At 39.1% G+C, this 13,828-nt stretch overlaps 1 protein-coding gene across 1 annotated transcript; it reads left to right on the top strand.

Moving 5' to 3' along the window:
* The first annotated feature begins 11,299 nt into the window (after positions 1-11,299).
* On the top strand, positions 11,300-12,937 carry LOC122660053 (cytochrome P450 94A1-like). The gene has a single exon (XM_043855229.1). It carries the CDS (start codon positions 11,349-11,351, stop codon positions 12,897-12,899), a length of 1,551 nt encoding a protein of 516 aa, XP_043711164.1. The 5' UTR covers positions 11,300-11,348; the 3' UTR covers positions 12,900-12,937.
* Positions 12,938-13,828: the final 891 nt, after the last annotated feature.

Here is a 13,828-nt window from a genome sequence, read left to right as displayed (position 1 = left end):
TATTAAACACGTGTTTGAGCTTAGAATGCTTATTTAACTATGATAAGTGATAAATCCTTTACTTTAATTGTTAAATTAAATCCGTAGTTTGGATAACTTTTATGTTTGTACTGGCCCATGTTTGTTTGTTGGTTTGGCAAATAAATAAATAAATAAATAAAAAAAGAAAAATAGAAATATATTATTTTATCTACTTTTCTAATTATTTGCTTTTCAATGAATAAATAAAATAAAAAGTACGTTTTTGTCACTAGGGAGCATAGGGATCGAGCTCACAAGTAGGGATATTGGAAAATTATCTGCTCGATTTCCTGTCCGCTATATTTTCCCAAGCACCTCTAATAGAGGGAGTTCAGATATGCTACTCACATGGGGACGGGTGGGGACAAATCTGAATCCTCCATGGGGTGTGGGACCCATGTCCCATAGAGGGGTCAAATCTGTCCCCATGTGGATAGTTGATCCGGATTATTAGTGAGGGTGGACCCCCTGACAGTGTGGTTGGGCCGGGGTAGGATGGTCATTTTCACTCTCTATTTGAGGAACTTGGAAAAATAGAGCTAATAAGGAGTCATATTCAGTCATGAAATATCTAGATCCGATCACATCTGATTTGTATTCGATCAGTTTACATCTCTATTGTAGGATCACACATCTTAAATTTGTATTCCATCAGTTTACATCTCTATTGTATCTCTATTGTAGGGTCACACGTCTTAAAAACGTCTAACAAGTATTCGATCAGTTTACATCTCTATTGTGGGGTCAGCGTCTTAAATTTGTATTCCATCCGTTTACATCTCTATTGTAGGGTCACACGTCTTAAAAACGTCTAACAAACTAGTGGTGAATATGCCAAAGAACCTATGGTGCACTTTATGGGAATTGATCCACTGACCGCTACTCAATCGCACACACTTTCAACTTTCTACTAAGCAACGCCAAAGGGCAAGTCAATGGCCAAAGTGTGCGTACTCTAAAAATTGACTAGTAGCTTAATATCTAAACTATCTAATTTTTATCATAATCATTTTGAAAGCAGGTCACGTTGAGCGGGTGCAGCCCCAAATTGGGCTAAGATTTTCAAATCCTTCTCTGAGTAAGGTTGAGCTGGTGCAGCCCTAAATTGGGATAGGATTCCAAATCAGGCCATCTTTCAAGGCTATGACTGTAGAGTTTCAGAATTCATTCAAAACTCACCGTGGTGCCTCCCCAGGTGGAATTACAATTCTTGAATGCAATTTTTATTTCGCTTGGGAGGCACTCGGGAAAAAAATAATCAAAAGGTGGACCGGTGTTCTCTACTTTTGGGTCTATAATATGCAAAAGATCTCTGTGCTTCTAATCTATGGGTGGAGTGTGATTCAGTTGTACAGTTTCAATCATAGTTTCCTAAAGAAAAATCCCTTGGTTCGTGCAACAAGGCTGGTATCCTCTTAAGTCGTATACGTATGTCTTCTATACAGTGGAAGATTCTTCACTACAACAAAGAAGCGAATCCGATTGCTGATTTTCTAGATAAGTCAACGGCTAGATAGATGGATTCCTCATCAATGGGGTGGCTTTTTCCCCCCTTAGTTCATGATGAGCTTTTATTTAATGCTTATTGTAGGACAAGATATCAGTGTTTATTATATTAGTTTATTTGTGTTGGCTGATTTTCTCTCCTGTTGATGGTATTGTCGAAGGTGGGAGGCATGGTTTGTGATCTTAGTATCGGTTGGATCAGATTGGATCGGGATCAGAACGGCCCGTTCCGATACAGATTGGGATCGCCCAAACTCGGGCAAATATGACACTTTTGTCCCTGTTTTCTTATAAAAAAAACTAATTTTTTTACATTTTTACCCCTGTCCGTACAGCTGGATCGAATCGGTATCAGGATCAGCCTTGGTCGATACTGATCCGATCCAGCCAAAATCTGCCGATCCGATCCGATACCTCAAACCATGGTGGGAGTAAGGTTCAAAATCCAGGTATTGGACTTGGTATCGATCATTGCCAACACCTTTCCGGATCGGAATCAGATCGGTACAATTCGGTCAGGATCGGTCAAAAAACTCCCAAAATCATTTTTTTATGGATCGGGTCATGTATCGGCCAAAGTTGGTGGGTGTTTTGATCTCGGGATAGGATCCGACCGATATTATTCGGATCGGATCGATCAATATCAGTTGGGATCTGTCAGTATCGATCAAGATAATATAAAAAATAAAAAATAAAAACTTAAAAACTTTGAAAAAATAAAACAATATTCAGTCGGATTAGTTAAGGATTGGATCAGATTGGCCAATCCAATCGGGTTGGCTGATCCAGGAACGATCCAGTCAAACCTTGTTGTATCGGCCTAATCTTGGGATCGGCCTCGACCGATACCGATCCGATCCGAGCCGCTATTGGCAGATCCGATCCGAGATTCAGAACCATGGGTGGGAGGGTCAATCTTGACTAGTCTGTACTTCTATGTACTCTATATTTTTTCCTTCTTTTCAATACAAATGACCATTTTAGCCAAAAAAAATTATCACTTTTACTATTCGAAGTCTATTTATGCAATATGTTTTCCTAGTAGAAGTCTGAGTCTTGATTAGGGTTGTGTTGCTTTATATACACGTAATCTCTTGTAAACAATTCACTACATACAATTGTTTACACCCTAAATTACCAAATAACTAGAAATGATAGACCGATTAATTTTTAGACCGGTCAGAAAGGTAGGCTTTTCAAAAGGAGAACGTCGGTTAGAACGGTTATAATTGTAAAACATCCATTAAACCACTTCCCAAAGTGGAAACCACACCAGAAGGATGTGATCCCCAAACGGTTCTGCAACCATTAGAAAAACTACAGTTGGGAGGCACGTAATAGAGGTTCTGCCTTCACAAGTATAAAAGACACAAGCACAGAAGAGGACGGGATCTCTCGATCACACAAAAAACCTGCAATTTCAATTACTTTCTGCAATTTACTTTTCTTAGTGTAACTCTTCTCCCCCTCTTGATCCTAGTGATCAATCTCCCTTTCTCTCCCCCTATCAAGGTCTTCTCTGATTTCTTGTAACAGTGGTATGTCCTCTGTGTATACCCACATCAAGATTAATATAAGTACTCGATTTTCCATTTTTACTATCAATTGTTCTGTGATTATCCTTACTCCATACATTGCAATTTGATATTTAATCTAAAGTCCTTGGAGCAATCGAGGCAAGAGGGTGATCCATATAACCTGATAGAAGTTAGAAATGCAAACGTCTACTATTTTGAGTCTTATAGACTCTGGCATGCTCGCGCTCTCCATCAATATCATTTGTTTACGATAGACCGATCTCACGGTTAACTGATTGTTTGAGCAATCCGAAAAAAGAGCCAAACAACAATATAGATTTCTGTTCTAGCATGGTATCAAAGCTTCTAGCTCCACCAAGCATCTGATCTTCTGCTCAATTTTATTCCTTTTTTATTTTATGTGGTTGTTTTTGGTAAATATTTTATGTTGTTGTTACTCCAACGAGTTCTAGCATCATCGTCTTCCTTAGTACGTTGCTGTTGCATCTTCCTCACTGCTAGATCGTTCCTGAATCTTCATTACCACATTTTTGTTAGAACAATCAATGGGTTTGGTCAAGCCCGAAACCATCCCCATACAGTGATCTAGAATACGATTGAATCAAAAGATAGTAGGGAAATAAAGTGTACCTGACACCCACGTATGTTGATGAAGAACAGATAAGAACGCACCCAATAACAACAGTGATCCGTCAGATTATGAATGCAAGTCCTTGAACAATCTTGGACAACCGCGATGGGGATCTTCTACAGTCTCCTAGACTCTCCCAAGAGTTTCCTTTCTTGTGGAGAAAAGAGAAAAGAGAATAGTGACTACAGGGACCCCTCATCATTAGTATTTATAATATTCCCCAAACCCTAACTCACTTCCACAATGGGCCAGGCCGGTTCGATCCATCTCAATAAAATAGCAGCAAGCCACGTCAGCCCTTGTATTTCTTGATACCCATCAATGATCGACCCGATAATTAATTAAGCCCACACGTCGCAATTGAAAAATTCCTAACAATATCACCCTAATACCGCCTACCCACTACTACTCAATCCTCATTATCACATCCAACCGATATCTACACTCTATCCCCATACCACCCAACCCCAATACCACTAATACTCAATGGTCATTAGATCACATTGGATCCCATTATTGCAATTTGTCTGATCCTCATTAGATCACAAACGAGGCGGACCTGGTGCGACGGTTAAGGTTGCTCCATTGTGACCTAGAGGTCATGGGTTCGAGTCTGGAAACAACTCTTTGAAGCAAGGGTAAGACTACGTAAATTATGACCCTCCCTATACCCCATAGTGGCGGAAGCCTCGTGCACCGGGTACACTGTTTTTTTATCATTAGACCACAAACCCAACATCACCACAACACCTACCATCCCCATATCTCCCAACCCCAATACCGCATCCTTCTATCCCAATACCACCAACCCCAATACCGCTTACCTGATCCACTTCAGTGTCTAAGTTACTTGCCCAACTTGCAACTGAATTCTCCATTAAGGACCTTGGGGATCTTCACTTCTTTCTTGAGGACTACACCGATGCCTACAAGTCTTAAATCATACTTGCTATCGTTCCATTGTTGGTGCTCTTCAATATCTTAATTTGACATGTCCTAGTGTTAGTTTAGCTATCAATAAGGTCTGAAAATATATGCATACCCTAACTGAAGACAATTGGACTATGGTCAAGCGTATCCTTCATTATCTCAAGTCAACCCGATCTCATCTTTGTAAATCTTTTCTCAAAGAATGTCTTGTGAATAATTTATTATTGTCCAGTTATAAATTGCTTGGTTTAAGAACAAAAGGGTTGTGGTTAAGGGATTGTAAGTTTCAATATAATTCCCTAACTCTTCACAACTCTGATTCAAGCCAAGGAATCATAAACTGGAAAAATATAATTATGCATGGCTGCCTAGCTTTATATGTAATTCACAAAAGCTGTATAGTGCATGAAGTTTTACCATACTATGCGTGTTGTAAGATCATCGCTTATTAATAAAAGGGAAAATATCATCCCCCTCCCCTCTAAGTTTGCCTAATATCAATCCAGTACCCAAGTTTTGAAAAATATCTACCCCTCCCCTACTTTATAAAGATTCTATCAACCGTACTCTAACCGTTAAAAAATGCCATTAAGGGATGATGTGGCATGTACAAAATTTGTAAAACCCCATAATACCCTTAATTTTATATTATTCCAATTTTGCCCTCTTCAACCCCAACACTTCGGTCTTCTCTGAAGAGATCCCTCCATTGTAAACCAGAGCTTTCAGATGTTCATGATGATGTCGTTTATTTGCAGAGATTTCATTGGACCTACCGGAAGTGATGAAATCCAGAGAGACGACGGGAATGTAGTAGTGCTCCAGTGACAAATCTGAGAAGACTTGTTGGTTGAAAACGGAGGGGTTTTGGGGGGGGGGGGGGGGGGAGAAGAACATAGAGAAAGGGTTTTCTATTTTTGGTTCTGTACTCTCTCTCGCCCTCTCTGCTCTTCTTCTTCTCACTCTTTTTTGTTTTTCTGGTTCTGGCGGAACCAAGGAGTGTTGGATTGGGGTTTTTGGAAAAGGAAGACAGTGGGGTTGGTTCTGGGAAAAAAAATGAGAAGAAGGGGTGGTTCGATTAGTTTGCAAAAGGGTTTCAACTTTTTTTTTCTCACTGCTATATAGTGAGATAGAAGGGAAAGGGAAGGTGGGTTTGGGGTTTCAGTGGGGTCGAAGGAGAGGGATGGGAGATGGAGAGTGACGCATTGGCATCTTCTTCTAATCTTCTAACTATCCTGGGTATTTCTCTGCTTTCAAATTATCATCAAAACTTTGCTCTGCAACTCCTTTCTATTCTTGACAAGAACTATTTCCAAGAGCAAGTTTGAACCAACCATTGGATCTGTACAAAAGAAGCTAAATATCAAGGGAAGTCAATCCATGAGAGTCATTCACGACCACAATTATTTCTATTTTGGAAAGAACACCCTCCACATCTACAATGCCTCTACCTATCTGAAATAGAAAGTGTCGTTCACGACCACAACCACTGCAAGTTTGAGAAAAAAACCCAGTTCAAAAATCTTCATGAAACACCTAGACTATATATTACTTCAAACTTCAAGCCTTTCAGAAATCACCCAACAGTTCTTGAAGGTAGACTTGGACAACCCATCACACGGATGCATTTAGGAATTTGCTACCCAATAAGATTCTAAGAAAGAGGGAAGGAAGTTAGAAAAGGAACTTAGAACTAGAAACCAGAGAAGCTCGCTAATATTAAAAAAAAAAAAAAAATTGGAAAAATGGAAATTCAAGAAAAAGGATTTTGTTATCCAGCGGGGGATGGGAGGTCAAGTGGTAGGATGCATGACCCACGTAATCCCTTCTTCCAAATAGCCCCTAAGCAGTTCCAAAAGTCCAAATTGGATAATGGAACTGCCGGAAATAAGGGAACTGATTCAAAATTGCATTCCTAAGCTTCGTTGAAGGGTTTTTAAATTTCTGAACTTTGTGTCAACCCGTCAGAAAGAAGAAATTAAGTTAGGTGATTTGGTGGAAAAAAGAGCCACGCATTGGGGACTTTTTGAAACAGAACGAATACGAATGGATTAAGAGATTTAGATTCAGTTAGTAAGACCTAGTTTATAGTTAAAAAAACACTGTAGGTTAGGGGTTTGAATTTGATTAAGAGCGATACCATCTCAAGGGTACATGCAGTGGGAAAACCTGCACCCTCGATGAATTCATACACTCAAGGTTCTTGTTTTGGGGTTGAAGAAGAAGAACACAGGGTTTTTTGGGAAGAAGCCGCAAAAGGAGTTTTGGGGTTGAAGAGGGTAAAATTGAAATAAAATCACATTAAGGGTATTATGGGGTTTAAGAAGAAGAAGAAGAAGAAGAAGAATGAAGAAGGGGTGGGTCCCACCCTAGACACCTTTTTTAACTCCAATTAAAGGGTAATATCGTCTTTTAAACTCTTATTTTAATACCGTTAGTCACTAAGGGTATGGTTGATAGAATCTTTATAAAGTAGGGGAGGGGGTAGATATTTTTCAAAACTTAGGTACTGGATTGATATTAGGCAAACTTAAAGGGGAGGGGAATGATATTTTCCCTTAATAAAATTACTTTCTAAGATTTTTTTTGTTTGTTGAAGGATCCAAAATTTAAAATTAAGAAGAAAAGAGGATGTAGTAAAATTTTAGTCTAGGCATAGAAAATCAAGATAGAGAAAAGGAATTCGGCATTGCCATTAGAAGGAAACCCAATTCATCTAATAATTTAGCAAAATGAAATCTAAGTCTATACAATACATCTTTTTCAAGTTCTCCAAGAATATGGGGAGGAAAAACAACCATTTCAGCCGAACATCCACGCTTTACTACATCTTTGGCAAAAAGTTTGCAACGGGATTCACCTCATCACGAAAATAATGTATTATTTTCCTATTCAGTGCCTTGGTTTATTCTTTATTAGTGGATGAAATAAACTTCCAAATTCAATATGTAGTTCATTATAAACATACTAAGATTTCTACACATTGAATATATCTAAAAAACCCACTAGTAACCATGCAAATTGAATCTTTGATGTGCAATCTTTCGATAAAATCATTGTTTACATAGTGAATATATGTCCATATTTTTGCATACAGAGCAATTGTATTAAACATGTACCGTATTATTACCATGTGTGTTTATTACACCAGATTTTTGAAAGTATTATTGTTATTTTATCTATTTAATTGCGCATGTAACCGTACCCATTTTATTGCCATTCCTAACCTTACTCTAACTATCGTGTATACAAGCATATTGGGGTTATGTTACAAAAATTTCCTTTTTAAGTTTAAAAATTTCCAATCCCCACCCATTTAACCTCCCTTGTAATCAAATAGAACCTATAATGGATCTTTAAACCTTTATATTTCCCACATGACCATCTCTAATTAAATTCAGATGTGTCAAGTAATTGGAAAGAGATTCTCTCCAACACACCAACCCTAGCTTCCAATATGCATCCGACGATTGTAGACATTCGTGTTGCATGCCCGGATGCTCCCAGCCGTTGAATGTTCAGTGGAAAAGATCCTGATCCCAAATAGTTAAGATACTAAGCAATCTGCCACATGATAGATATTAGGTACACCCACCTAACATTTTATGGTGAAAACACACCATTTCCTAGACCAGCTTCCGCAAACAAAACAATTGCTAATAAGATCATAAATGATATCTCTTTGCAGTTCCCAAGAAAACTTTTTATAATAATGAAATCTATTTATTCTCTTTCCCTTAAAATTTTCTCTTTTGTTTGGTTTTGTTTATTTCATTCTCATTCTTTACTAGAAAAATTTGACAATAGACGGAGGGCAATGCAACCGGATAATGAGCCGCATACCAGTTCAAAGGTGGGCGCGTAGTCCGGTACGCTTCATGGCATCGAATCATTAGTCAGATACAACTATACAAGGAACAAAGGAAGACAATAAAATAAGTAGACGATGAAATTGACTCACTGAATGCCTTCGAAATAAAATGAGTGATGGTTTCAAGAGTAAGAACAAGTCAGGTTCTAAGAATTATATGAGGGGAAGTTCTCTGCGCAGCAGCGCAGGCTGCACCCAGACACATGGATTGCCCATTCAAGAGGAGCAGAGTGGTCATTTCACCCACCTCATGTGTTTGAGTGCAGCTTGCACTGCTACATAGAAAACATTTGGCCAAATTATATAATCGTTGGATGGGGTTAGAGAGGGCATTTACGTCAATACATAGGGATGGAAAGTAAGCCTTCCTATTTACTAGAGAAAATAAATAAATCAAAACAACATCCTCCACAATGGCTCTAGAGGCCCAATCCAAAGAAGAGACATTTTATTACTATAAAATGCACAAACAACATATTAATAATCTAAGAAAATAACTAAAGCAGGAAGACATAAGAACTTGGCCAAAAGAATACCATAATCTCTAATAGCCTAAGCTTCTATGGTAGCTGCTGCGACAAGAAATCGTCCGGTGGTCCCTTTGAGTGCCGTAACCTGCAAAAGGACCATGGTGACAAAGGAGAACCGGTGTGATTTTGGCCTAAGACTCTTTGATACCTAAATTAGATCTCTCTGAGCAAACAGATGAATAATTACAATTCAAGATGAGTTGATGGGGTAGAGTACCTTCGTATTTATAGTAGTGTGTGGCGGTGTGGAGAGTCCCAGTTGATGACGAGTAACCCTCGTAGTAGATAGAGTTCCTAGGTAGAAGGATTCTTCTCTTGGTTGGTTGTTCCCCTACGGGAGATAGAGTCCTGGTAGGGTAGATGTTCCTGGTGGACAGACATTTAAACGTCTTAGTGTGTTGGATAAGATCCTTGGTGCTTGAGTCCATCTGGGACTATGTTGCTGGTAGGCGGTGCCCTGTACCCATGAGATGATGTATATCTTGTTGTTGGCGGTAGTAGCCTGTAGTACCTGAACTTCCTTGTTGATGGTAGTAGCCCGTAGTACCTGGACTTGGTCCTTGATGGTAGTAGCCCGTATGGGCCAATCGAGTGAAATGTAAGGTGGTCGGCTTTGGGATGGTCTTCCTACTTGGGCTGGGACACGTGGCGGCCTTTGCTTGGTTGGTGTGATTTTGGGTTTATCAGTTGCAATAGAAAAATTAATACCAATCTTGCATTTGGCATCTACAAAAGAGCACTGGTGGGTCTTGATGATGATGCCCCTGCTTCCTTTTCTCAAAGAAACATTCCAAGCTCCATCAGTGTGCATGAAAAAGTTCTTGCTCCATAATAGAAATAATAGAAGAAAGAGGGCATTTGAGCAGAAAGAGCTTCTTTTTACCGGAGATGGGAGAGACGGTACGACCATGGATGGTTCTCTACTGTTAGGGTTCTTCAAGAGTAGAAATAAGGAAAATAATGGAAACAAGAGATTTATTTTAATAGGAAGGGTAATTTTGTCAATATATGATATATTATAATGTTTTTAGTCAGGTTAACAGAGTAGGTTTATTTATTAATTATTTTGAAAAAACAAGAGTGATATGCGTAAATATCCAAAACTCACAAGTGCTTTTGTAATTAAGCCTTACCTTAAGAGAGATATGTGTAAATTTCCCAATATTTATTATATATTTGGGAAAAAGTTTGACGGAGTTAATATATCATATGTCCTCTCACACTGGTTATTAATTATTTTCTCTCCCCTCCTTAGATCATGTGGATCCTACAAAGATGATATCATTTGTTGTATCGCCATTGATGTGGTGTAGGAGATTCCCTCATGCTGGTAGCATAGAAAATCCTCAATATATTTATATATGTAAAGATGTAAGCAAGATAAGGACCATCCATTAAGTATCATAATTTACATTTAATAACCATTGATTAAATATATAAACAAAACCGGCCCAGCCTAACATGATTGCAGCCCATAGTATAAACATGGAATTATAGATCTGATCCAATCTCCAATCAAACAAGTCATAGACATGAATGAAGTCTGGAAGGTAAATGGTTTCTTTATGCATGCCGGTCAATACACGTACTCTAGATTGAGCAATCATGATTTGTGATGCTCTAATTGGTTGTTTGGGATCTTTATCCCCCTAGTTCCCTGTCTAGTCTAGTTCACCAGTGCTCCTAAGAAGGGGGTGCAATGACCACCCTACCACTGTCTGGTGGGGTCCCTCTTATTAATGGCACTGGGAAATGGATTAGGATCGTCTTCAGGGAGGCTCGCATTTAGGATGCGCTCAGGAGACATCCAACGGTTGAGTTGTACCGCACACATCTCGGTGCATGCCTAGAGATGTGTGGCAGCACCCTTTCCTGGTTTTTTTTCTTTGAATTTTATAAGTTTTTTTATTTTTAAAAAATTAAACACATTTGGAAAGAACATCCACTTTAAGGATAATATATAATAGAAAGAAAGAAAAAATAAAACAAAACAAAAAATGCAAGACAATTTTGACAATTCTATTTGAGTGGTCGGAAGTTCCAGACCAAGAAATCCCTGAACTGGTTGACCGAATACTTTTCTCCTTATTGCCTAGGTTATCTTTGATTTGGTAATTATCAAAGAACTGCTCTGGTAGTCAAAGTCAGTTTAGGCTGTCCCATTCATTTTAGGTAAGTGTGGAAAACTCACACCTCCTGCTTGCTTCGTCAAAGATTTTTTCTCCTATAAATTCACTACTACGATGCAGAGAAGAGATACTCATCAAGACAAGACAATCAGCTTCTCTTCTAGTAGTTGTCTTCTTCTTAACAACTCCATCATGTTTCAGCTTGAGTTCTTAGCGTCTCTCCTACTAGTCATTGTCCCACTCTTCCTCTTCATCATCAAAACTAGCTTCAATCAAGTGCAAAAGAAGAAGTCTTTATCTTCAGTAGTTTCATCTCAAACAACCAAAATCCCGAAATCATATCCATTGTTGGGACAATCAATTGCCATTTCCGCTAACCAAGAGAAATTCAACCAATGGGCTACAGAACTTCTTCAAAAGAGTCCCAATGGAAACATTCTTCTTAATCGCCCTCTTGGCCATCTTCAGCTCGTAACCACTAACCCAGCCAACGTCCAACACATTCTCAAAAACGAATTCTATCTCTACCCAAAAGGAGACTTCTTTAGAGACACTCTCACCAATTTCCTCGGCGATGGCATCTTTAATGCCGACGGCGATAACTGGAGGTTTCAGAGACAGATATCCAGCCATGAATTCAACACCAAATCTCTCCGCAAGTTCATTGAAACTGTTGTCGAAGACGAGGTCTTCGACCGTCTCCTTCCTCTACTGTTTGATGCTGCTACTAATAATTACGTACTTGATCTCCAAGACATCCTTCAGAGGTTTACCTTCGACAACGTCTGTAAAATTGCTTTTGGTTATGACCCGGCGTGTCTGTCTCCATCATTCCCACAGCCAAAATCCGATTTCGCCGAAGCATTCGAAGCTGCTACCCAGTTGAGCAGTGAGAGGTTTCACTACATATTTCCACCCTTTTGGAAGCTTAAACGTGCACTTAATATTGGGTCGGAGAAACGTCTACGAGAAGCAAACGCAACAGTTCGTGAATTCGCAACAAAGGTGGTGAGAGAAAAGAGAAGGGAACTGGAAGAGAAGAAATCTTCTCTAGAAACACAGGACCTCCTCTCAAGAATCTTGAACTCTGGCCATTCTGACGAACGTTTTGCTACAGATATGGTGATCAGCTTTATCTTAGCTGGCCGGGATACAACGTCGGCAGCCTTGACTTGGTTCTTCTTGTTAGTTTCTCGCAACCCTCGTGTAGAAGAAGAATTAATGAAGGAGTTGAAGGAGAAGCCGGAATCTCTTGATTACGACCATGTGAAGCACGTAGTTTACACTCATGCAGCCATCTGCGAAACCATGAGGTTGTACCCACCGGTACCAAATGACGCTAAATTCGCAGCCGCCAACGATGTTCTGCCGGACGGTACATTTGTGAAGAAAGGAACGGGAGTGACATACTTTCCTTATGCAATGGGGAGGATGGAAAAGATATGGGGCAAAGACTGCATGGAGTTTCGACCGGAGAGGTGGCTTGAGAAAGAGGAAAGCTCTCCTTCTGGGAAGGTGAAGTTTGTGGGAAAAGATCCATACACATACCCAGTGTTCCAAGCAGGTCCAAGGGTATGCTTAGGGAAAGATATGGCTTTCTTGCAGATGCAGAGGATAGTTGCAGGTGTGATGCAGAAGTATCGGGTGGTGCCGGCGGAAAAGGAATTTGATCCGCTTTTCGTTTCTTACTTGTCCTCCAAGATGAAAGGTGGTTTTCCGGTGAGGATCGAGTTGAGGAAGTAATATTGAACCTGTGTTTGAGCTTAGAATGCTCAGTTAACTTTTATTTGATTAGGGATAAAGGGAAAGCCTTTTCCGCTTTTTAAATCCGTAATTTGGATAACGTTACTGTTTGTAATATAGCCCATGGTTGTTTTTTGTTTGGCAAAGAAATAAATAAAGAAGAAAAGAAAAATATAAATATTTTGTTTTATCTACTTTTCTAATTATTTGTTCCTCAATGAAAAATAAAATAAAAAATACATTTTTCTGTTAAATTTGAAATAAAGTTATTAATAAAGAGAAATTACATTCCCCTACCCTAAGTTTTAAAGATTCTATCAACTTTACCCTCATTTCTCCAAACCTTTAAGGCTTCAAGGGATGAACTCTAACCATGTCATATCTTCTATAGCGGAAGAGAGGACCTGAAACTTTTGGTGAACGAAATCAAAGAGGAGCAACGACCATGCTCGTACTCAAGACCTGCAACTTCTGGTGAGGTATTCAAGACCTACAACTCGTATTCTCTCACTTTCATCTCTTTGATTTCCACTATGTATGTCAGGGTTTTTTTGTTAAAGATCAGCAAAATATGTATTAAAAATGAAAAACTAGAATACAAGTTCATCAGAGAGATCCCCAAATGGAAACATCAGAATTCAAATAAAACCATCTCCTCCTTGGCATGGAGCCGGCAAGGAGCAGAACAATGATTAGGAGGAATTTCCCTAGACCCCACCCTCAGCATTGCCATCAACAGGAGCCCTATGTATGTTAGGTTATTTTCTCACTTTCATCTCTCTCCGATTTCAACCAAAATGAACCCTCTAGAAGGCCATTGCTTCTCTCTATCACCATCCTCATTCACTTCAATTTGTGAAAAAAAGTCAAAAACAATAAAATTCTTACTTTGGAATAGAGGAAATATAGTATATATCACTCAAAGGAAC

Source organism: Telopea speciosissima, chromosome 1 (assembly GCF_018873765.1).
Source record: "Telopea speciosissima isolate NSW1024214 ecotype Mountain lineage chromosome 1, Tspe_v1, whole genome shotgun sequence".
Lineage (NCBI taxonomy): Eukaryota > Viridiplantae > Streptophyta > Magnoliopsida > Proteales > Proteaceae > Telopea > Telopea speciosissima.
The sequence above is the reverse complement of the archived record's forward strand: the minus strand, read 5'-3'. Positions and strand labels throughout refer to the sequence as shown.

Excerpts from the sequence above, each read along its gene's own strand:
- LOC122660053 (XM_043855229.1), top strand. The coding sequence starts at position 11,349 with ATGTTTCAGCTTGAGTTCTTAGCGTCTCTCCTACTAGTCATTGTCCCA.